Raw genomic sequence first — 24809 nt, forward strand, 5'->3', positions numbered from 1 at the left:
ACAGTCCTGGAGCAAGTGGATATGAAAAAAACCCTTCCTGCACATAAAAGTCACTTACATGTGAGTAGATGCACAATGACCTATCCTCTGCTTAGACTAAGGAAGTCCTTTATCCTCCATCTATTCACTTTCCATATTGGTATTATGGACACTGCCAACTTTGTCCCTGAGCTTTTTGGAGTGGGTAATTCTATGAAGCTAATTACAATGATAATTAAACTAAAATAATGGTTTCTGTTTTGTCACTTACGTCAGCACAAGTTAGAAAGATAATCACTTTTTCTTTCATATTGTTAATGTAAATTCAACCAATGCTCTCATTTCACATTAAAAAAAAACACACAAGCCCAAGCATACACCATAACATCTCTATTAATACAAATTAGCATTGGTTCCGAGCTTAGCTTATGCCGTTTGAGATTATTAGATATAATTGCAGAACAATTAAGGATTGACTCCTTGCTCCCAAGGGATTTCACACCATGTCCCTGTACTCTTAACCTGGTGCAGGGTGCAGAGAACCTGGGCTGGAGGTGGGACATATCCACTAAGCAGGATGTAAGGCCAGATTTTGCTTTTTGACTGGTGTTATCTTGATGGTCTGATGACTCTGCTCCATGGTAGGGTTTGCCAGGAGAGGCAGACTGGCTTGATCCTCAAACTGTTTGCATAACAATCCACACAGAGTCCTGCAAAGATAGCAAACAAAAACCCTCAGATTTGCCTGTCTTGGCAACAGAGAAATACCTTCCAGATGGATGTATTGCTTTTTTCCCAGCCACAAATGGCAGCAGAAATGGGAGAATGGTTGTATAATTGCGCTATGACTGTATTTCTTAGAAATATATATTTCACTGCAGAATAGACATATTATTGTGTTCTCCTCTATCCTGACAACACTGAGGTACCAAGACACAATATCCCTGGTGAAATCTCATTGTAGCAGAACACAGTTCCAAGCTGTTATCCAGTCTTTGACGCATTATAAGAATGTTTTTCAGAGGAAAAAAAAAAGGAGAGCTATATAAAAATAAGAAAGCATCCATCTACTAAAATTTTACAGAAACTTGAACTTGAACATTAGCAGGACATTTTTAGGCTTGGCACATTCTTTTGGTTTATTTATCCAAGCACAATGTATTTCACTGCTTTTACTATGTTTGGGAATGTATCCCGTAATAGAAGCTTGAATGATACACAATACTAAGCCTTCAAAAAAGTCAGTTTTGTTTCATATTAGCTATAAAACGCCAGATGTTTGAAACCCCCACATACCAGTTGTGCACTAGTAAATGATGCCCCTCTGCAGAATGAGATGGTACCTTAATAACATGCAGAGCCTTTGCCAGCTGATTTGTGCATTTGTTTTGCTCTTTGCAGCTGTGATGAGCACTGGGGAGGGCTGTACTGTGACGAGCCAGAGACCCCCCTTCCCACCCAGCTGAAGGACAACTTCAACCGCTCCCCTCGAACCAGAACTGGCTGACCGTGAACGGGGGCAAGCTCAGCACCGTCTGCGGGGCTGTCGCCTCGGGGATGGCTCTGCACTTCAGCGGGGTGTGTGTCCAGCTCGCTCCATTTCACACTATAAGTGGGACTGATCTTAAAAGTTAAATAGCAAAGCATTTAAAAAATAACAGCATGACATATCAGACATATAAAATATTTTTAAAAATGAAATCCTTTTAATTAATCCTTTGGCTGAAGGTCGAAGTCAAACAGGTCCTACAGACTAGGGTCAGCCAGAAACACTCCAGGAAAGCTGACAGTGTGTTCCTTGATATGCTGCAGCCAGGAGATTGAGATATAGTGTGTGTGAGTCCTGTAGAGGGGCCTTTGAAAGTGGAGCTGGTAGGTTAAAGCACAATATAAATATGTAGACTTTTAATTTTCCTCCTGAGTCCCTCCTCATAGCACTTAAAACTTTCAGACCAGAGTTTGGTGTGGCTTCTAATCAGACTGCAGAGGTAAATTAATAACTAGCTATTTGCACTTGTATGACTTGCACATGGTCCATGACAATACAGAGCCACAGAAACAAAGAATGGGCTGGGTTGGAAGGGGCCATGGTGGGTAATCTGGTCCAACCTCCCTGCCCAAGCAGGGTCACCCTAAAGCACACTGCATTCATGTGTAGCCTCATCCTGCAGATGTCCCACAGGTGGGTGTTTTCAGAGTCAGCTCACAATAAAATTTCCTAGGTTAGCTACATATGTAGGTATATAACCCTAACTGCTCCTGAACCATAGTTTGCTAACAGATAACCTCAGGATTATAAAAATGATGAAATAGTATTTTAGAAACGCGTAAAATTTATGCCTGTACATCTCTTCTGTCAAATTTATCACTAATTTCAAACTGACAAAAGTTTTCTAAAACTGACAAAACAAAAGTTTTCTAAACTGACAAAAGCATTACATTTCCACTTCATTCCAGTAGGACTAAGTAGACACCAACTAACAGACTAAGCAATGTGAAATATATAAGGTATTGTGGAAAACACATACTAAAATTGTTTTGCCATTTGATGGTTTGCATAAGTTGAGTCATTAGCACATGATCAGTGATTCATTAATTCTGCATGGAAAACTTCATGATTTAAAATGGAGGCATGGATTTCTGCAGCTTTTTTATTAAGAGGAAAGGTGAATAAATTAATGCTGTAAAACTGAAGGTACAAGTAGCAACATATATAGATACACAACAGAAATTTTCAAGATGGAACATGACAGAAATTATGTCTTCAGGGAAAACATATTATTATTGTTCTGTTGGAGCTTTACCTTTGAAATAACTAATAAAATTTTGTACAATCTTAAAATTTTTGCAGCATGAATCCACATTAATAGTGACTGCATAGTCTAACACTTTTTATGAACATAAGTTTTGCCAGACAACACCAGCCAACATATTTTTTCATTGGCTTTAAGGGCTGCAGCCGTATGTTAGTTACAGTGGATTTGAACCTCACCAGTGCAGAATTCATCCAATTCTATTTCATGTATGGATGTCTGATAACTCCAAATAACCGCAACCAAGGAGTGCTACTGGAGTATTCTGTGAATGGTGGAATCACCTGGAGCCTCTTAATGGAAATTTTCTATGATCAATTCAGCAAGCCTGGGTTTGTAGATACCTTCTTTCTGTCTGTGTAAATTTCTCTGCTAAAGTCAGGTGGTCTTGAATGTTTCACCAGAACCTGTGGGATATGTTAGTGCTGTGGTTTGGATGTCAGGTTGGGATGTACAAGTTCAGCTTGAACAGTCCTAGAGGTGTTTATTAATGCATGTATTGAGAGCATCAGCATTTGTGCAGCTGCTAGGCCAGAAATACAGGAATACCTAGGAGCCTGTAGCAGTCTGGCAGATTTGCAAATGGTTGCAGAAGATAAATTAATAGCTACTGTAGTGATGTCCATCTTGTTCTTAAAGCTGCTAACCTTTGCAATCTATTTCTTTATTGGCAAGATCATAAAATCACTGATTGTTATAAGTTAGTTACAAAATGGTGTGGCTAGGAGAAACTGCATATCTGCAGTTATCCATCAAAAGGATGGATACACTCAAGCCCTACTTTCAGATGTTTGTGAGAGTCAAATCATGCATATATGGCATGTGTGCTGACCATTTTCTCACTGACTAATTTAAAAGATTCCCAGAAAATGGGGATGTGAGGGACCCATTATTTGTTATTTTATTCAAGCATACCAAGAATCATTAGCACTTTAATTGGACATGAGATTTCAGTGTACTATTTTCTACAGTTGCAATGGAACAGATAAAGTTGTACTGGAACATTGCTATCTGCTGAATGGCTCCAGGTTGAAAAAAAGGCAATCTTTATTTCACTTGCACACTCTCCTTCTTAACAGTTCCCTTAATAAGAGCCTTATGGCCATACTCTGCTGGTCCAGACCATTGCATTCAGTCCCATAAGGACACCTGAAGCAAGTAAGGTTGTTCAAACCATGCCACAGTCTGGGTGCTGACCCTTTCCACCTCTCTCTGAGCCTCTGTCCCGGGGATGACATCAGGAGTGATCAAAAAGATTTTTGTTTCAGAAATATCTCCTAGAGGAATATAGGCTAGACCGGTCTTTTTCTTCTTTCCCAAATTCCACGTATTCCAGAAAACATCCGGAATGGACTTGGTCAAAGCACCCAGCACAGAGCGTAGCAAAGTGTCCTCCTCCCGCAGCTTTCCCACAACTAACCCCCAGCTTTTATTCCAGCTTTGTGAACATCCTCCTTCCCTACGACGCCAAAACCATCGGGACCCGCTTCCGCTGGTGGCAGCCCAAGCACGACGGGCTGGACCAGAACGACTGGGCCATCGACAACGTGCTGATCTCGGGCTCGGCCGACCAGCGCACGGTGATGCTGGACACCTTCAGCAGCGCCCCGCTGCCGCAGCACGAGCGCGCCCCGGCCGACGCGGGGCCCGCCAGCAGCACTGCCTTCGACATGGCCCTGCAGGACAAAACCACGGGTAAAACTCCCACCTGCATCCCAGTTAGGGAGCAAGCAGCCTGTGCAGTGATGCGCAGGTCTTGCCGAGCCTCAGACTCTCTGTGTCACTGGGATGGCAACTGTTGAGCGGATTTCCCGGTTGTGGCTAAAATGAGGCCTAGTAGGGGTAGTGTAGGAGTTTGGGAGGGAGTGGGAAGTTGTTGGATTTCTCAGGTGTTTGTGGCAGAGGCCAGTCATGCTATGCAGAGGATAAGTCTAACGTCCCCAATTCAGTTGTAAAGTACAACACAAAGGGCAGCAGTATTGGCTTCTGCATGTCCACGCCATCAGCTGATTAGTAGGAAGGACATGATTCCAACTCCTTCTCAGCCAATGAATATGACAATCCCGTTGCTGTAGAGGCCTTGTCTTTTGATTTTTGTTTGCAAAAAGCAAAATGAAAAGATGTAATGCAGCTTTTTTACTGCGTGAGTTTATTTAGAGTGTTAATTTATTTTAAAAGGAAAAAAAGTAATTTAAAAGTGACTGGTTATTCTAAGCAAATTTCTTATCCTGAGTGTCTGCTGTTCCCTATTTACTTACTTTTAAAATTTTCTTTAAGGAATTTAAGTTATATTTTACAACTAAATGTTGTCATTGTAGTGTAAGAGTTCTATTGTTATTACATTGCAAGGGTTCCATATTGCTAGAGTTTCATACCTCCTTGATGTTTCTTGTAGGCAGCTCCTCTAGACACTGACTCTTCCTTATCCTCACAGTAGCCAACTGACTCCAGTTCTTCCCTCAGCCAACCAATCCACTCTTTTATAACACTCTTCTTATTGGCTACAGGTGTGGCCTGTTAAAATCAGGCCTGCTCCTAATCTTTAATAATTAACCCAGCTGCAACTCTTTAGGGGGTAAGATTATATTCTATACTATCTTTATTTACCTATATTCTATTCCCATACAACTAAATGTTGTAGAAGATGCATTTTTGTATGTTTATAAGGCTTAACAGCTACCAGTGCTGGGCTACACTCTGTGTAGACATGTAGGCAACAGCCATTAAAAGGCTTTCCCAAAATGTCCTGTGCAATAGAAGTTCATATTTTAAGTAAGTCTCAGATCCTTACCTCTTTAATATTAAAAAATAATGCTGTAATGCTTGTCTAAGTGAGCAAGCTCATTAGTAAGCTTTCAGCAAGTAAGCTATAAGCTTACTTACTTACTTACTCACTCAAGTAAGAGGTGCTTTCAGCAATAAATGTGATAAATGTAATACATATTTACATGGGAACAACGGGGTACTAACATTCTCAGGAGCAATACTAAATCTCATGTAGGCTGAAAAATAAAGCTATGAATCACCTTCTGTGGTTAACACTACTCCCTGTTTAATTTATATTGTCACTGTATATTACTGATCTTGCCATTTATTTTCAAGTGAATGAACACTGGTTATTCCATGATGATTGCTCAATTGAGAGATTTTGTGATTCTCCTGACGGTGTCATGATCTGCGGGAGCCATGATGGCAGAGAGGTCTATGCAGTCACCCATGACCTGACTCCTACAGAAGGCTGGATTATGCAGTTCAAGGTAAAATCTGTCTGCAGTAAACTTATTCAAAACCACACTTTGTTCCAGGTCTAAGTAGATCTTTCAGGAGGAAGGATGATGTATAAGCCTACACAGGAGCCATTCCCTGCTGGGAAAAATGTTGTTATTAGGCCATCTTCATTTTTCTCACTTACTCTGTGTTGGTCAGCTTTAATACCACAGGCTGTTCTCAGATGTGGCACATTCTTCTCTTCCAGCACTGCTGTTCTGTGGACATAATGTAATAAGGATATTGCACATCTACCAGGTGCCTATTTTGTTACACCTGCTGATGAAGGAAAAGCAGTTCCACAGTAGTTCGCTTTGCTCCTGTGTTGTCATGGACTCACATCAAACCTGCACCCAAGCTGGCCTTCATACATCCCTTTACCTAAATTAAGGAAATAACCCAGCAATATATGGAAATTGCAAGAACCCTTTGCACATCCCTCCATAAAGGTGGTCTCCTTAGTCTGTGGCCATCCCTGAAATATTCAAATCTCAAGTTGTGTGGGAGGGAATATTGACTTTATTTGTGATGTGGCATTGGCACATAACAAATGTCTAAGGCACAAGTGTCACAACCTGGGGAAATCCAGAAATCTGATCTATCTAGAAGAAAACAAAATGGTGTCTGTTCTCAGTCTTGAGAATATCAAAGAGATCTGCAGGTGATTGGTACCATACAGGCACTGTTGCTGCCATCATTTCAAGCAAAATTCTGCAGTCTGTTTTCAGGTTCAAACACGTTTTTAAACTCCCCCAACACAATTAATTCTTAATTACTGATGGTCTCTTCTCTATTAGGTGTCTGTTGGATGTAAACCCTCAGAAAAACTTGCACAAAATCAGGTCCATGTGCAGTACTCCACTGACTTTGGTGTTAGCTGGAGTTACTTGGTACCTCAGTGCTTACCAGCCGATCCAAAATGTTCTGGGAGTGTCTCACAGCCATCTGTCTTCTTTCCCACAAAAGGATGGAAAAGAGTAACTTACACACTGCCTGAAAGCCTTGTGGGCAAGTAAGTATGAATTTGTTACTCATTTTGTCTTGGGTTGAGTACCACCCTGGAAACACAACAGGACATCTGTTCATTCATTTTCTTTCCAGGTAATTTCAGAATAGCAGTGTTTATGTTCATTACATTAGGGATATCTTAAAAAATCCATTTCAATGGATAACTCCACTACTTGTGGAAGCTCAAAAGATAGTACAGTCATGATTATATTGTGTTTAATACCTTTTTTCAGTTGAGCAAAGTTGTCTTATGCCTGTGTCTGGTTTTCTTCATTCCTTTAAATCTAGTCCGGTGAGGTTTCGGTTCTACCAGAAATACTCAGATATGCAGTGGGCCATTGATAATTTCTATCTGGGCCCTGGCTGTCTGGAAAACTGTAGAGGTCATGGAGACTGCCTGAATGAGCAATGCATCTGTGATCCTGGGTATTCAGGTCCAAACTGCTACCTGACCCAGACACTGAAGGTAATTTTATTGCATTTTTTAAAGAATTAATTTTGGCATGTGTTTGACTGGGAAGGAGAGAGAGGAGAGATTGATCTCACTGGAAATTTAGCTTTGATTCCTGTCAGCCTGAAGACAGTCAAATCCATTTTCAGTGCTTCCATCAGTTTTTTAACAAAACTATTACTGCATTATTCAAGAATGGGTTTGTTGTTGTATGTTTGAAAAAGCCGATTAGCCTGAAAAAGCTGTGATAAAGTTCATTGTTCATCTTTTAATCATCATTATAGGATATAAATCACCCTTGCACATGTGGTTGTATTTGAACCAAATAGAAAGATTGTTTTTACTGTGAAAGAGCTTACTGAAGTAGGGAATAAAGGAAAATGGCATAAAATTAGAAAATTAACTCACATGGCTGTTTGGCTGTTACTCATGTTACCCAATAACAATCAAGTGGACTCTAGTTAGATATTGCTAATTTAAAAGTTAAAAATAACTAACTAACTTGTCAGTTGTCACGTAATTTGAATTATTATAACCTTCTGTTTTTCATCTGAAATACTAATTACATGAGCAAATATCATTGTCTGTTTGCAATTTTTATTTAGTAACGTATTCATCATATTAAGGACACTTGGGATAAAATGGTAGCAATTTTAGGGGAGTTTTGCTGCTAACTCCTTAATGCCAGGATCTCTGGTTTAGCTGAGGAAAGATATAGAATATTTTTTCTCCCATGCATACAAAAGCCCCCTACTGTTCCCCTCTGCCATCAAAACCTTGCCACACAAACCCATGTTCATTCATTTGCACATGCCAGTTTTGATTTGCTGCATTACCTCCCAAGTATGTTAAAATCCAGCCCTAATATATTTTCAAATTTAGCCAATTCGGTTCAAGTAGCTAAATATTCAGCCAGAAGTGATTATGCTCAGTCACCCTGAGAAAAATTTAGTGTTCTTGAGCCCTTCAAACATGTTTAGGTCAGTTCCAGCTGTGGTTGTCAAAAAGACTTGAAATTTTACTTACCTGTGCTTCATGTTAAATACCTTACTTACAGACCTTCCTGAAAGAGCGCTTTGACAATGAGGAAATTAAGCCAGATTTGTGGATGTCCTTAGAAGGTGGAAATACCTGTACTGAGTGTGGAATTCTGGCAGAAGACACAACCCTGTACTTTGGAGGTGCAACTGTGAGGCAGGCTGTCACTCAAGATCTGGACCTGCGGGGAGCAAAGTAGGCCATGGTTCCGTGTCGTTGTCACCAGGAGCTCTGTCATACGCTGGCAAAGCAGCAGGCAGCACAGCTGGTAGCTCAGGGAATTCCTGGGCCACCACGGGAGCAGCTCTATCTGAGGCAGACACTTGTAGCAGCCACAGGGCCTGCAAGGCCTCCCTGGTGGTCAGTTGCTCTCAGGGTCCCTAGCTGGTCAGAGTGACCCCGAGATAAGTTAGAAAGCCTCTTTTCCCAGCCTGGCAGTCAAAGAAGGAGTCAGAACTCTTCTGTTCTTGGTCTCAAGGTTGTTTATTGTTTCTTATCTATAAAATTCTTTCTCCTGTCCTGCCGAGGTCCACTCAGCAGGACAGAGGCACTCTGCCTGCCCCTGGGCAGCATTATCTTTTTATACTAAAAACTACGTGTACAGTATTTACAGTGACTTTCCAATACCTATCACCTATGTTAGACAGTGAGCTTCTACTCTAAACCAATCTCAAAATGCCAATGTCACAGCAGAAAATGGAGGCCCAGAAGAAGAAGGAGAAAGGCTGGACATACCCAGATTCCTCCATCTTGTCCCCTGAACCCCCATTCTAAAAACCCCAAAAATCTATTTTTCCCCCCATGATAAATTCACTATCATTCTACTTAAACTGTTGTGGCTTGCAGATCTTCATGTAAGGTTGGTCATTTGCTCCATGGATCATAATCAAAACCACAGGCGTCTTGGGCTCTGGTGCCAGGGTTTCTGAGCCCCCTGGCAGGGGTCTTGGCAGTCCAGGACAGACAGAGGGAAGTCCTGAATTCCAACAAGTTGCCTAAGATAGGAAATGCCTAGTCATGATGACTGGACCTAAGAAGCCCATCTTCTGCCTTTGGACCCTTGTTATCTCTCTGTAAGACCATAGGTCATACTTGCCTTGACCCTTACTATTGGACTGTTTCCCAAAACCCCTATACCCTACATAAACCCCCATTTCTGCGCTGTTCAGCAGAAGAGCTGTCACTGTCACCCTTCACAGAAGCTGCCAATAAAGACACCTCTGTGGAACATCATACAGCCTTCTCCTCTCTCTCCTGTGTCTGCCCAGGCACTTAGCTAGCAGAGAGCTGAAATCACTGTAGAGCTGAATTCACCAAAGAACTGATCTCACTTAAGAGCTGAGCTGCTTGCTAAGATTGCCTGTGACTGGGTGCCTGCCTGAGGGACCCAGACAGGTGGAGCTTAGCAAGACTTTGCTATCTGGACACCTACAGTCAGAGAGACCCCGAGAAACCTCACCATAACAAAATAGACACTGAGGAGATCATGATTCCCAGGGCACTGGGGTTATGATTCTCAAGGTGCTGATGCTTTCAGATGAGTCACAGAGATGAAGGCTCACCCCAGCATAGTGGAAAGGGTCTGACAAGTCCAGGTGAAGCAGCAGCATTTCTTTGTCCAGAAATGTCCTGGAATCAGCAACTTCTGTCCTGCAAAGAGGCAAGACACCAGTCACCAGGGTATCACCCCTGGAGGCACCAGCTGTGTCTCTCACTGAGTTCAGAGCAGAACCTCTGCTGGTTGTTCTCTCCTGGGTGCCCATACAAGATCCATTCCATTTCTATGCTGTTGGAAAGGATGATTTATCAGGAGAGCAATGGAACTCTGTCAGCTTAGACAGGCTAAGAACATGACATAGACAACTTCAGCATTATTTCTCTTAACCATATGGCTTTAATGAACCCACACACTCTGACTTCTTAAATTTTGCAATTTTGCTGAATTACAGGAAGGAGGGGCCTCAGGGAGTCTCTAGTCCAACCTCATGCTCAAAGCCAGGTAACACGGAATTCAGGGCAGTTTGCCCAGGACTTTGTCCCATTGGATCTTTATAAACCTTCAAGAACAGAGATCCTACTGTCTGTCTGTACTGGAACACTTGTACTAGTGTTCAGTTACTCTCAGAATGATTTTTTTTTTCCCTGTTAAATTCATTTGAACTTCCTATTTTTTCAGTGTATGACCTCTGGCTCTGAGCTCTGGTTCCAACCTTGCCTCAGTTTATCAACTTTTTTTCTGTCCTTCATTGATACAAGGACACCTTAACACATGGTGAGCTTCCATTCCACCAGGACTCTCAGGGAACTCTAAGCAAAGCAGCTCCCATCCAGTCTGTCCCTGGCTGGTACATTTGCACTGGGTTACTCCCAGGGGCAGTTCTTAGTTGAATTCCATGAGGTTCCCATGAAAATTTTTCCATGAAAACCTTTGTAGTACTTGTGCATCAGTGTTATTTGCTTTAAAATGTTGGCATTTGGACAATTTCAGCATGTCTGTTAACAGAAAGCAACCTCTATTTGTGCAGGTCTAACAGATGTGATCATATACATTTACTCTTAGGTTTCTACAGTACTGGGGGAGAATTGGGAGTGAAAATAACATGACAACATGCCACAGACCGACTTGCAGAAAGGAAGGAGTGCTGCTAGACTACTCCATTGATGGAGGCAAGTACATACTGTATTTACAGCTGAGCTACAGTCTGGTTCTGTATCCATCCACCATGAATACCTGACGAGTTGTCAGAGATCCAAAATAGAAAGCTAATTCTTAATTGCAAAGTTATTTTTGTCCATGTAAAGATTTTTCCCCATCTAAAAGTTCCATCTATTGCTCAGAAGTTTTCCATAATCTTCCTGCCTTATTTCAGTAATCAGTTGTCTCCACCCAAGCTGATTATTCCTTTTTATAATTGCAAGATTACTCTTGGAGTGAGTAACAGTTGCCAACTCTCCTTAGAAGTTAAGCTCTATCAGAACACCATAGCTATTACTTTTTATTTCCTATTATCTTACTTTAATCCTTTAGCACATTCTCCCATATGCTTGGTTTTGTATCACTAAACTAGCATCTTTTCATTTTAGGGATATCCTGGACTTTGCTCCATGAGATGGATTACCAAAAGTACATCTCAGTGAGGCACGACTACATCCTGCTCCCCGAGCACGCCCTGACCAACACCACGCGCCTGTGCTGGTGGCAGCCCTTCACCCTCAGCAGCGGCATCGTGGTGCCCGGCCCCGAGCGGGCTCAGTGGGCTCTGGACAACATCCTCATTGGGGGAGCAGAGATCAACCCCAGCCAGCTGGTGGACACCTTTGATGATGGTAAAACAGGCTGCCACAGCTCATCTGTGGTCTGGCGTTATCTGTTCTTGTCTTACCTGAGCCCTGTCAGCTTGCAAGCAGATTTCCTTTTATTTTAACTCTGCACATTTTTCATAGACTAATGCTGTTTATATGCTATTCTTCATGCTATTAAGAGAAGTGTGTAAATATATATATATGTGTGTATATATATATACACATGTGTATTCCCATGTATATGTGTGCACATGTCTGTACACATAAAAATTTTTATTTCAGTCCAACTAATTTCATTTAAATTTCTGGTATTATGCATTTATCTCATCATATTTTTTTAAATTACTGTTATTTAAATGGTATAATTGCCTCTCTGGCGATGAATGTCTTTATTATGTCTCTCTCTTTGTAGCTCACTGTGTGTCATTACAGATAGCATAAATGTAGTGTCTGTATCACTAAAGTACTCTGTCAAGTGATTCTGTGGATTCATTTCTAAGCCTTGATGTTTACCAAGACAATGCAGTAATTTTATTTAACTCATCTTAATAGAAGGCACCTCTCATGAAGAAAATTGGAGCTTTTACCCTAATGCAGTGAGAACTGCAGGGTTCTGTGGAAATCCATCATTCCATCTCTACTGGCCAAATAAGAAAAAGGATAAAACACACAACATCCTGTCCTCCAGGGAGCTCATTATACAGCCAGGATACATGATGCAGTTTAAAGTAAGAAATGTTCTCTCTCTCCAAAGTAAAGAACACAATGAAAATTCATCTAATGTGTCTCCAGAAATTATTGTTCTTCCAACTAGGATGCTCAATTGGATGAATAATTAATAGTGACTTTTTACTAGCAATTAAAGGAGAATATGAAGTGTAGGTAATGAGAACCAGAAAGGCTACATGAATCTAAAATGTCAAAATATTCTGACTGTATGCTGTTGGGGTTAGTCAGAGGAATTGGAAGTCTAATACCTTTTTCCTGAAATGACTGGATCATCAGATACAGTAGGAATTATTTTCTAAGGTGAGAATAGATGCCATGCAGAATAAGTTATTTTCCCCTAATTTGTGAAGGAACAGAAAAGGTAAGGGAGAAGGCTGGAGAAGAGCATCATATGGAAAATGGAAGTATATTCAAGTAGAAGTGCCCCTTCTACTCCCTTATGTCATGGCAAATTACCTAAACCATCAGAGAAACATTTCTGAGTACTTTAATTTGATTTAAGGTAGAATTCTACCCAGGGCCAAAGGCAACAAGTAGTTGTTTTCCAGAAATGTTCTTGGCCGTTCCCCAAGTACCCTGTCTTAAACAAGGAACTAACATGAAAGTAGGGTTATCAAAATACTAATCCATTTTCTTATTATGGTTTTTTTCTTGCTCTTCTGTTTAACAAGATAGTTCCAGAATTTACCATCTTCCACTGCTGAATATTTTCACCTTTTCTCAATGTCACTGCCTATTTTATATTGACTGTCTAATATGATCCCTAAAGCACTGCTTCCCCACTCAGCATGCCAAAAAAATTATATATGAGAGGAGTCTCTGAAGTTTTTTACTACTGAATGTCAAGACTGCCTCCAAGATGCTTATTTTACCCAGCCTATCATCTTTTTCCTCTATTTTAAGACCAAAATTAGGATAACCCATCAGCATTTAATAGTTTATATTACTAAACTCTTACTGCAAAGTTTTTCTTTCCTGACCTTCTCCCCATTTTTCTTCACCACTCACAGCAAAGATTTTATTTCTAAACTAAGAACTCAGCTCTAGCATGGCTTCTGTTTTGTTTTGAAATTTAGCATTATAATGTACACTGGATACTGTAATCTTTCTACTGTAATATGGAACAAATATGTCTATTGTTTTAAATATTCAGAATAATTCTGTTTCTAAATTGGACTGATTTAAAGTTTATGTCCACATGTGAATTTTAAATTTCATAGGTGCTTCATTTTTGGAAATGCCGAGGAACTATCATATATTTTGTTTCAGAAAAAATGTTTGTTTAGATATTTAATTTGAACTTTAGAAATGAAGTGTTAGGATTCTGTTAGGAAATAACAGTAGCAAGGAAGTAAAATTCTTGAAGTAAAAACAGTATGTGAAGTACTGTGTCTTTTGTTTTCCATCCACTTTTGATGGATTTTACCCAAGTTCTAAGTTGACAATCCCTCATACACCTAATAAAGAAACAAAAAAGGAGAACATAACTTGATTATATATCACTTTAAATGTCTACCTGACTTGTTATAGCAGTTGATTTTATTTGTGCTATAGATCGTGGTTGGCTGTGAGGCAAATTCTTGTGGGGACCTCCACTCAGTGATGCTGGAGTATACAAAGGATGCCAGGTAAATGACAGCAGAATACACAGACCTGAAAAAAATAGTATGACATTAAAAATGTAGACAGCTTCTATTTATTAAAGCTTTGCTTTGTTATTCATTTTGTAACATGAATTATTGTAATATGCTTTGCTATTCATGTTGTAACAGAATCTGAACAAAGCCCATGTGCAAGCACTGGGATTTGTCTACATAACTCCCATAAATTCTCTTTATATTTTATCCCAGATGTTGACAGATTCATGGCATCGAGCATGTTCCTGTTAAAAATGTGCTCACAGGAAAACACATTTGCAGGAAACTAGTAGGATACAGGACCAAGCTGTCATGAAGTGGGAGTTACTGAACTCCAAATTGTTCTCTAACTAGCTAACAATAACACTGCCTCATGAGCTGTACAATAGCAGCGTGTTATAAATTGTAAAAATGAAGGTATATTCTGTGCTCAAAAAGCTGTGGCTGAAAATGTAGAAAATTCTATATGGGCTCTTATGAACACTGTAGGAAAAAAGGCTAAGGACCTGCCTCCTAAATAAATCCTTCTGTCATGCAGCCTAGAGCAGCTGTGTGGACCACACTGCTGGGAGTACCACCACCAAGGGCTCCACAACACTCAAACATCCCCCCTGGCTGCACCTGTGCTTTGACCTCTCCCCTCTTGTTTATTTGTGGCTCCAGAGCATGGAAACTATTGCTGAAAATCTCTTATTTCTTTAGTAAGACAGGCAATGTCATGACCCTTAGGAAGAATCTGCTTCCCTTTCATTATTTTTTCAGTTGTTCTAAAATTTTTTCTTTTTTTTTTTTTTTTTGCTTCCTACAGGACAGACTCATGGCAACTTGTCCAGACACACTGCCTTCCTTCCTCATCTAATAGCATTGGCTGCTCCCCATTTCAATTCCATGAAGCTACCATCTATAACTCTGTCAACAGTTCCATGTGGAGAAGAATAACTATCCAGCTGCCTGACCATGTCTCATCCAGGTAGGTTCATGAAAGGTCAGCTCACTGTGGACCTATAAAAGGACAGCTGCCTTGCTGGCATGGCTTACTAGGAACAATTAGTGAATTAAAAATGATTCCTTATTGTGGATTTAAATTTGATACTTTACTAGTTGTGGCATTCACATTGTCTGAAAAATCCCTTCACCCAGGATTTTTTTCCTGGGAAGCTGAGGAGCCTCAGAGAAAAGGAAAACAATTCTTATCTCATTTGCTTCTCCTGTGTTGTGCTCACATGTGGAATGTGTTTGGAGGTTGTTTACCCACAGGTGATTGTTTCATTGGATTCTGGTGTGAGTTGTTTTGACTTATTGGCCAATCAGGGCCAAGCTGTGTTGAGACTCTGGAAAGAGTCGCGAGTTTTCATTATTATCTTTTTAGCATTCAGTAAGTATCCTTTCTGTATTCTTCAGTATAGTTTAGTATAGTACTCTTTAATATAATATAGTATTATAAAGTAATAAATTAGCCTTCTGAGAACATGGAGCCAGATTCATCATTTCTCCCTGCCACAAGGGTCCCTGCCAATACAATAACTAATGTTCTTCAGGAAGCTTTTTGTTAATAGAAGTCACTACTGCCAATGATGTAGCAGGGTGGGTCTTTCCAGTTATTGACGTCACAGACCCCTCACATGACATTTTTGGTTACATTTGCTGCTGGTGTATTAGAACATCACTGTACAGATGTGTTTAATTGCTATGCACAATTGTTTGGATACACAGTGTTTGGATATTGATATTTGCAGTGCAACCCAGTTCAGGTGGATTCAGAAGGGAGAAGAACTGGAGAAGCAGAGCTGGGCAATCGATCACGTGTACATAGGGGAAGCATGCCCAAAGCTCTGCAGTGGCCATGGGTATTGCACAACCGGAGCCATCTGCATCTGTGACGAAGGATTCCAAGGTTCCATTTCTTCATTTCTCTCCTGTAAATCTATTACAGTCTGGTCTAGCTCAAAATTAAACAAAAAGACAAAGTGATGTATCATGTCCAAATTCATCACTGGAATGTCTGAGTAACAAATCCAAAATTAATAATTTGTTGGGGCTCCAAATAACAGCTTTTCCCCCTCCTTACTCTTTCCATATTAAGCCAGCAGTCTCTCCCACTTGGCACTGTATGGAAAGTCCACCCAGCCCTCATTGAAGGCAGAACATGGCTACTTAATTACCCAGACTTGGCTTCCACCCCACACTCCTTCCAAGGGTGCATCCCAGAGGATGTGCAAATGGGATCCAGATGTTGGTGACTGGCATCTGTAAGGGACTCTGTGCCCCATCAGGACAGAGTGTTCTGCTCTAAGCCCTCAGTGCAGCTAAGCACATGCCTAATGGTACCTGAGTGCCCTTGGTAAGCTCTAAGTGCTTTGTGGGAGTGGGGCCAGTGTTTAATGTCTTCCAGGAGAGCCTCATAACTGTATAAGATCAGATCCCTTCCGAGTTTTTAGACATTTTTGCTTTCAACCCACAATTTGAAGTTTCTCCTATTGGCATCAGTGCAAAACAGGAGAAATTGTATTGCAGTTCTTGAAGTTATACTGCTGTAAAAATTAGACTCACAGCCTCAGTTTTGTAAAAATGACTGCTGTATATCAATGTGCACATTATTAATGGATGTGCTGAAATATATTCAGGTTGTCTTCACACTGTATATTGAGCCACAACCTTGAAAGGAATTACAATGACCTGTAACTCAATTTTCTCCATTCTTTCTATTTTTTGCATGTTTTACAACTTCATTGTGTCATTTTTAGGTGATGACTGCTCTGTTTTTAGCCATGATCTGCCAAGTTATATTAAAGATAATTTTGAATCTGAAAGAGTCACTGAAATAAACTGGGAAACCATTCAGGGGGGAGTGATAGGGAATGGATGTGGACAGCTGGCACCCTACGCCCATGGAGATTCACTCTACTTTAACGGATGTCAAGTAAGACAAGCTGTGACCAAGCCTCTGGATCTCACCCGAGCAAGGTAATAGTTTGAGCCTAAACAGCTCTTTTAACAATTCATGAGAAAGGAAACTCTTCACAAGTAGGTGCAGCCATGTGGCCAGTACAGATGAGGATGGACTGACCTGGCTGTGCCATGCAGTTAGATGTGGCTGGCAGAAAACATTAGGATTGGCAAAATGGTTTGTGATTTTGATTTGGGAGATGGAGAGTGAGGATGTCAGATGAAAAGGTCAGATGTTTTCATCATGCCCAACAGAGCACTGTCTATGTAAGCCAGCACTGACAATGAAGCTGCTGGCACAGACTGGACACCAGACTGCCTGGACCAGTGCCTGATCTGATAAGACAAATCCCATGTTTGTATGTTCCTCCACAATGGTTATGACTAAAGATGTTATTTAGTAATTACAGGGTCATTTTCTCATTTCAGTTGTCAAATAGAATTATATTCACCTGGCAATGAACAGGAGTAGGTTTTTCATCTATTAAGCCTCTTTGGCCATGGAAAAACAAATGTAAACAGCCTGTGCTGGCTCTTAGCAGAGTGACAGCTTTCAGGACTGGTTTATATTGAGTTGTCCAAAGCAAGATTAGAAACAGGATGAATTGGCCAATGGGCCAGATATAAATCAGGCTCTTCTCTTCTTACTTGAACACCTGGGTAGAATATATCTATTTTTTTTAGGCGCTTTCTTATATTGTACCTTTATTTGTCCTTTTTAAACTTTTCATACACTCATTTACATGTTTGCATTTTTATCCATCTCAGTTTTGTGCAGATATATTGCAAAATTGGATCCTGCCTGCAACAATATATTATACATAGTAAACTATTATTTTGAAAGGGGAGCTGTGTTTTAAAGGTGTGAGAACAGTTTATTTTGCATGTTAAAGTAATGATTCTTGAAAATGCTACTAAGTTTTGATAAGGTAATTGCAATAAACGTAAAAATACTATTGTTCCCATTTGAATAATTTTGCATATTGAAAATACTTTTTCTCTTTGTGTTTTACAGCAAAATCATGTTTGTTTTGCAAATTGGAAGTATTTCACAAACAGACAGTTGCAATACCAATCTGAGTGATCCTAACACTGTAGATAAGGCAGTGCTCCTCCAATACAGTGTAAATAATGGAATTACATGGCAAGTAATTGCACAGCATCAGCCAAAGGACTTTATACAAGCCCAAAGAGTGTCTTATAACATTCCCTTGTGAGTACCCAGTCATGTTTCATTACCTCTAACTGCACAAGTTAGAAATTTCTAAAAAATAATCTATCTTTGCATCACTGTTGAAGAAAAAAAGGTTGATAAGAGGGTAAACAAAGAAGAAGACTTAAAAGGAAGGTTGATTAAGAAATTCCAGTCTAGTGTTTATTAATGCACTTAAAACAAAAACAGAAAGAATACTTGTTTTGAAGGCAAGGAGAAAAAATCCTCCCTAACTGTGCGCATTTTTAACTATTAAGTGTTTTACATGTACAATGTGTTGATGTTCAGTGACACAGAAACAATTTGACTTTGCTCTCAGTTCCTGCTGGGGGATAGGTAGGGATATGCAGAGCACCAATAGTCTGGAGCTCTGACAGGCTCTTGTGTTTGTGTGACAGGGAGGCACGAATGAAAGGAGTCTTACTGCGCTGGTGGCAGCCCCGTCACAACGGAACAGGTCATGATCAGTGGGCTTTGGACCACGTAGAAGTCGTCCTGTGAGTATCAGCCTCACCTCATCCCACCCCACCTCAGAAAGCACTGAACTTTCTCCAGCATGACATGAGTATTAAGCTCATTAAGAACCATTGTGGCCCAGGGAATCCTTTCTCAAAGGGAAACCTTTAACATCCTATCTTTCCTGATGCTCTGGCCTGACTGCAACAGTCAGTAGTTAAGATGGACACAAAGTAAGTGTCACAGCAGGGGGGTGTGTGGAAAAAATCGTGGAAAAATGCAGGAGGGAAAGTGGGGCTTTATCACCTCCAAGTATTGCTGTGGTCCTGTAATGCAGCAATGACTACTAAAAAATGATTGTGCTGGGACATAAGAAAGGATATCCTGTTCAACACTGTGCTGCCATTTAAGGCTGATCTATATCCTTTCAAAGATAAAAAAACATTCTTCTGTATTGTTCATTGCACAAAGTAATGTTGTTGTGCCTCTTAAAAATTTGTGTTAGCAACTAATGCCTTATTCATTTCCTTTTTTTAGTAAGAAGGATACTGTTCAGAAACAGGGTTCACTATATCAGGTTCCTATGGTCCGAGCTCTATATTCATCCCCTTGTCAAGATTTTACCAAGTCTGCACCCTCCTGATTCTCCCATTCTTGAGATGGGTTTCGCTGGCAGCTAACCCGTTTTTCCTGTGTTGCACCACGAAGAGATGACCTGCTTTTTCTCTAACAATTTAGTTCCAGTAGAAGTGAAGTGCTAGTGGCTTCCCGGGCAGGAACTCATCGCTGGCAGTGGTTGGCAAAGAGAGGCGAGCCTGCTCCATAGATAGGTTCAAACATTCTTTTTCTTGAACCATTTAAAAACAAGCAATGGAGAAATTAGGCTTAGATAACCTCCAGACTGTGTAATTATAGCTATGAGGTTTCTGAATTAGCAGAGGCACTGCAAGTAATGTTTTTTAACAGTAGAAAAGTGAATTGTCTGATTGCTAGTTAGTCCTGTTCTCCTTTCCACCAAGAAGCACCAGCTTGCATGGCACTCATATCAACCCCAAACCAAACTGGTTCCAACACTGAGTAACTGTACACCCTCCACTGCTTTTACACACCTTGCTGGGCTCTGCTTCCATAACATTAAGCTTAAAACTGGAAGGAACAGAGGAGAGAGATGGATATAATTCCTGGTTTAGTCAATCAATGGCTGTATGATGCTGCATCAGGAAAGATATGGAAGAGTATGAGCCTGCAGGAAGGTCACCATGTTTAGGAAACCACTGAAAGGGGAACTGGTCATTCTGAAATATTCACAAGTCTTTCTACCTTGCAATTAAAAATAAAATGAATGGAAAAAAACATGTAAGAGGAAAAATAAAGTAGAATGTTACCGATCAATCCAAGCACTGAATTAGGGGCCATAAGTAGGAATAAAACAGATCTTTAAAAAGTTATTCTGAGGCTGAAATGTGGAGAACTTCTCTGACAATGAGATCTGCCAGTCTGTAGACTAAACACACAAGTTAAGTGGTAACAACAAGTCATGTGCGATATGTTATACTAGAATGGCCATAGCAAGTAATCACACCTTGCCAAGAGAAGGAACCAGGTGGGCACACAGGCCTCCTCCCTTTTATTATTTTAGTCCTGTTAAAGAGCTTTAAGAGCTTCTGAAAATTGCCCTAAATATCAGGCTAGAGGCAGAGGATTTCCACCCTGTTCAAGTGACATTTGTACAATCCAGAGAGAAAGACCAAACTGGACTGATTTCTCCCTTACCAAGTCCTGTGAAACACAGTGCCATGACATCTTATTTCCCAAAGGCCAGATGTAGAGTTCCAGTCCCTGCTAACTACAACACATGAGACATGCTGCTCTCAGGAGGGCAGAATTCCATGCCACGGTGCATCTGGTTCCTATACTGGCATGTGCTCAGACCGGACAGCTGCATTTAAATTCTCTGTTTTGCTTAAGTTCTATCTGCACATTGTAATTCATCAAAAGATTCTTTAGGCCTCCTCAAATTTATTTGCAAGTAACCTGCAACTTCCTTATCAATAAACACTCTCACCTGGGTTTTTCTGTAGCTCTGCTATTTCACTTGGTCACCTCACACTGATCACTTTACTCCCAGCACTTCAGTTTCTTCGCCTGTTAAATGATGAAGACACTCAGTCACCTCCATGAAGTGCTTCAGGGTATCAGCAGGGAGCCTGGATCAGTATCTGTTAGTACTCACCCTAGATGATCCTGCACACACCAGGGCTACCAGGAATCACACTGTGAGTGCTAGGGATAGGACTTGGCTTCCATTCTTAATATTCCTTCATTTTCCAAGGAAGGGTACAGAAGCACTGCCTGCTTCTGGGAAGAACAACCCCCCCTTCCCAGGCAGCTCTGCAGCAAGAGGGGAGGAGGCAGAGTCCTCTGGGTGCTCTCCCTTCCCACCAAGATTGCCAGGGGAGAGCTCTGTGGGCATTAGCCACCCCAGGGCTGCAGAGAGGCACAGACTGAGCTTGAGCCATTCACCAGGGTTTGCCTCTTCCCATTAATTTTATAGGGAGTCACTGGGGAGTCAGTATGCTTCTGTCTGGCTTATTCATCCCAAAGCTGGGATACTTTAGGAAATACCTGTGCCTTCTAAATTGGAAGTATTTTCTGCTGGAACTCTGGCCTGGTCTCAGAAGGCCATGAACACCTCCAGATAAGAACCCATTGATGGTTCATGTCCAACACAGTCTGTATTCAGTCCTCTTACAGCCCTGCATTCCACCACCCACCTGGGTGACACCCCATACACCTCTCCAGAACCATCAAAATTATCCTCACTGGCTCTGGTTTCAGTCCTAGATTTTCATGTTTGTGATCTGTGTACCCAGGTTGATGTAACAGGCAAGCCTCAGCCTGTGAGGTGTTGGAGAAAGGAGCCAACTCACACTAGGAGGTGTGGTTTGGGACATAAATTCCTGGCTTTCCACACATCTCTTCTTGTGTTTTCTTCACTACCCTGTGGGGTGACAGAGATCTGATTTTCCCAGCCTATGTGTTGCCTGGCTGCCTGCACCCCCAGGTGCACAGCTAGGTGCTGTGCCAGCTTTTCCTCTGCCCCCAGGCAAGTGAGCCATGCTCTCCTTGAGCAGGTTCCAGGTGCACACCCAGGTGCTGTGCCAGCTTTTCCTCAGCCCCCAGGCAAGTGAGCCATGCTCTCCTTGAGCAGGCTAAGGGCTGCAGTAAGAGGGCAAGCAGGGAAAGTACCTCCAGCAGGCAGAACTGACATGTAGGAAGGCAAAGAAAATAAGGATTTTCTTGATTTTATTTCCCATCCAAAACAGGGGATGTCCCTGCTCCTCCATAGAGTGCTCACCCCAGGAGCATATCTGTGAATATCTGCTTCCATGGCCCAACTCTTCTCAGCAATCCAAAGGCTTGCAATCAGTTCTGTCCCAGGCCTAGCTGCCAAGTCATAGTGCAGATACTGCTCAGCTGAAGCACAGCCAGGGTCCTGACACTGTTCAATTCAACCAATTTCTGACTCAAGAGCCACCACCCTCTCACCAGCAAACATGCCTTCAGGATGCATTTTTTTTTTTTATTCCTTTTTGCCCCCAAGAAAATTGCTGTGGGGAAAAAGATCAACCTGCAGATTATACATGCATGAAAAATACCTGGTAGTGATAAAAAAGGCCAAAGATGGATGCTTTTGTATCTTACTTCAAATCATTCCACTTTTGAATGAACTCTTTGAATCACTTAATAAAAAGCAATATTTTTAAGATTGTGATGCAGCTGCAAATGAACTTAAATTGAGTACCTCTTTTGAACAGGTGAAAACAAATACCTGTGTTGACAATGTTATATATTAAATTGAACTTGCCAACTTAACAACAGTCAATATCTGTCCTGTGGTGGAGAGAGGATGCAAGTTGTTAAGTTGTCCAGTCCCTTTTATAATCCAGGGCTGATTATTCCTCATTAGTGCAGCGTTTTTTCTCTCCATTTGTAAAGAAGGCTTTGGGCCCAATTCTCATGTGTTCCATGTGGCTCTTCTTAGGATAAAAAAGTATTTTATCCCAGGCTTAAGAAAGAGTGTTTTTCTGTGCCCCTGTACTTCTGCCCTAAGAGCCCATGTCCAATTCTGCATTTCATTTGCACATTGTTTTTCTCTGGAAGCACAGCTCTCAGCCTGCCCACTGCACACACCCCTCACACTTCCTTGCATGTGCATTACACAATTGCCATTTCTTTGTGAATAGGGCAGGCCCTTAGGGACATCTCATTAACTTAATTAAAAGTCAAAGGTACTGAGAAATAAAAGATAGTTATAAGATGAACCCTAAGGGTTTGATATTGTTTTCTTTACCCCAAAACTTGTAATGTGATCCAAAGGAATATAAGTTGTGCAAGGAATGCAAAAAATGTTATCCCCACCTGCTATTTTATGGTTAACTGATAGATAACAGAATGAATCCCTCCATAGCCATCACTCCATGCTCTTCATTGTTGAGATATTCTCACACTTTTGGCACAAATGATTTAGCGAGAAGTTATGTTGCATTTGGTGCAAAGAATGTTTATCCTTATTTTGGAATAATTAAATACAAATTGTATATTCTAGATTTAACAAGAAGTTAAATACAAATTGTATATTCTAGATTTAACAAGAAGTGTTCATGTGGAAAAGCATTTTCATCAGCTTCCTTCTTTTTAGTAAAAAGCAAAGATTTGAAAAATGCATTTAAATTAAGTATCAACAAATTTATGATAAAGAACATAAGTAGTTCAAACATTAGATGACTATCTGAATATTCACAACATTTATGCCAAATTTAATATGATGCGGTTTGTGCTTCTACTACATTTCTATTATGTTTCTAAAAAGTGCATGCTGAATTTTATAGAAAATAAAAATCTAAACATTGATTTGAAAGCTGAGGAAATAATTTGTTCAATTTTTATTTTCAAAAGAGATGAAAAGTCCTATATTGCCTCTAAACCTCATCAGGGTTTTATGACTAATCACAGTGCTGCATGCATTGAAAGGCATTTTCTAACTTGTGTTGTATTTCATTGTTTGCTGTCATTGGTTTTACACTAGAATAAGGTAAGTACTTTCCCTGAATCAGTATTAAATGTATGTTTCTGTTACAGCTACAGCTCTTTCACAAAGTTTTGTCAATGAGGCGTTAGTGGGAAATCATTTATACTCTGAGATGTGCCACATAGCTCTTGAGGGCCCTGATCCTGCACTGCCTCCTCAGTGAGCACTGGGGAAGTTAAACTTGGCAGAAATTGTTCAGTAGATTGTGCCAGTGGGAATGATGTGCAGTGGGAATTTAACCAAGGCTGCAATGGGACTTCCCCATCTGCTTCAGATAGGGTACAGTGAGACCAATGGAGGGCCCCCAGAACACTGTATGGGTAGCCAAGGGGCAATTCCCACTTTTTTCTGTAATAAATGACCACAGAGATGCAGCCACAGTCAGGCAGTGTATGCCAGTCAATCTGCCATGGCCAAACCTGCCCCTTGGACACAGAACCAGAGTCCCCAGGCAGTGCTTTCACTTCATGTAACCCAGCTGCTTTGTGCTGCTGTGGTTAATGGATACCATTAACCAGGATAGCTACTGAGCTTAGGGTTCAAGTGTTGACTCCACCAAAGCCAAAGAATATTTGCAGTTGATATGAGCCCTCAGTCAGAGCACATGACTTTTTCCATTACAGTACCTGCCTAACTAAGCATTTGTAATTCAGCATCAAAATTTACTCCAACCCTAGTCTTGAGGGACATACCTTTGCCGTGTTCTAAGCCTTTTTTCATGTTTAATTTTGTTATTCAAATATTTTTGTTTCTATTTTGTTCCTGTTTTGTGCCCCATCAATTAAAAACACACAAATAAGGAAAGACATTAGTATTTACTGCATATTTTTCACTCAGTTTGGCTTTGTTCCATTTTCATAAACTTAAAATTGCAGCC

The 24809-nt window shown here is 40.8% G+C and overlaps 1 protein-coding gene across 1 annotated transcript in view; it reads left to right on the plus strand.

Annotated features, from left to right (window-relative positions):
- The window catches only part of RELN (reelin), a 283282-nt gene that overhangs the window by 254382 nt on the left and 4091 nt on the right, over positions 1-24809 (plus strand). Inside the window, 18 exon segments of the mRNA XM_030960223.1 lie at positions 1381-1460; positions 1463-1557; positions 2931-3124; positions 4231-4487; positions 5895-6049; positions 6857-7071; positions 7356-7533; positions 8576-8751; positions 11117-11223; positions 11641-11883; positions 12412-12587; positions 14143-14216; positions 15034-15195; positions 15962-16119; positions 16970-17189; positions 18187-18384; positions 18783-18881; positions 23930-23935. Of these exon segments, the coding sequence (XP_030816083.1) occupies positions 1381-1460; positions 1463-1557; positions 2931-3124; positions 4231-4487; positions 5895-6049; positions 6857-7071; positions 7356-7533; positions 8576-8751; positions 11117-11223; positions 11641-11883; positions 12412-12587; positions 14143-14216; positions 15034-15195; positions 15962-16119; positions 16970-17189; positions 18187-18384; positions 18783-18881; positions 23930-23935 (2793 nt within the window).

This window comes from Camarhynchus parvulus, chromosome 1A, assembly GCF_901933205.1.
Source record: "Camarhynchus parvulus chromosome 1A, STF_HiC, whole genome shotgun sequence".
Taxonomy (NCBI): Eukaryota; Metazoa; Chordata; class Aves; order Passeriformes; family Thraupidae; genus Camarhynchus; species Camarhynchus parvulus.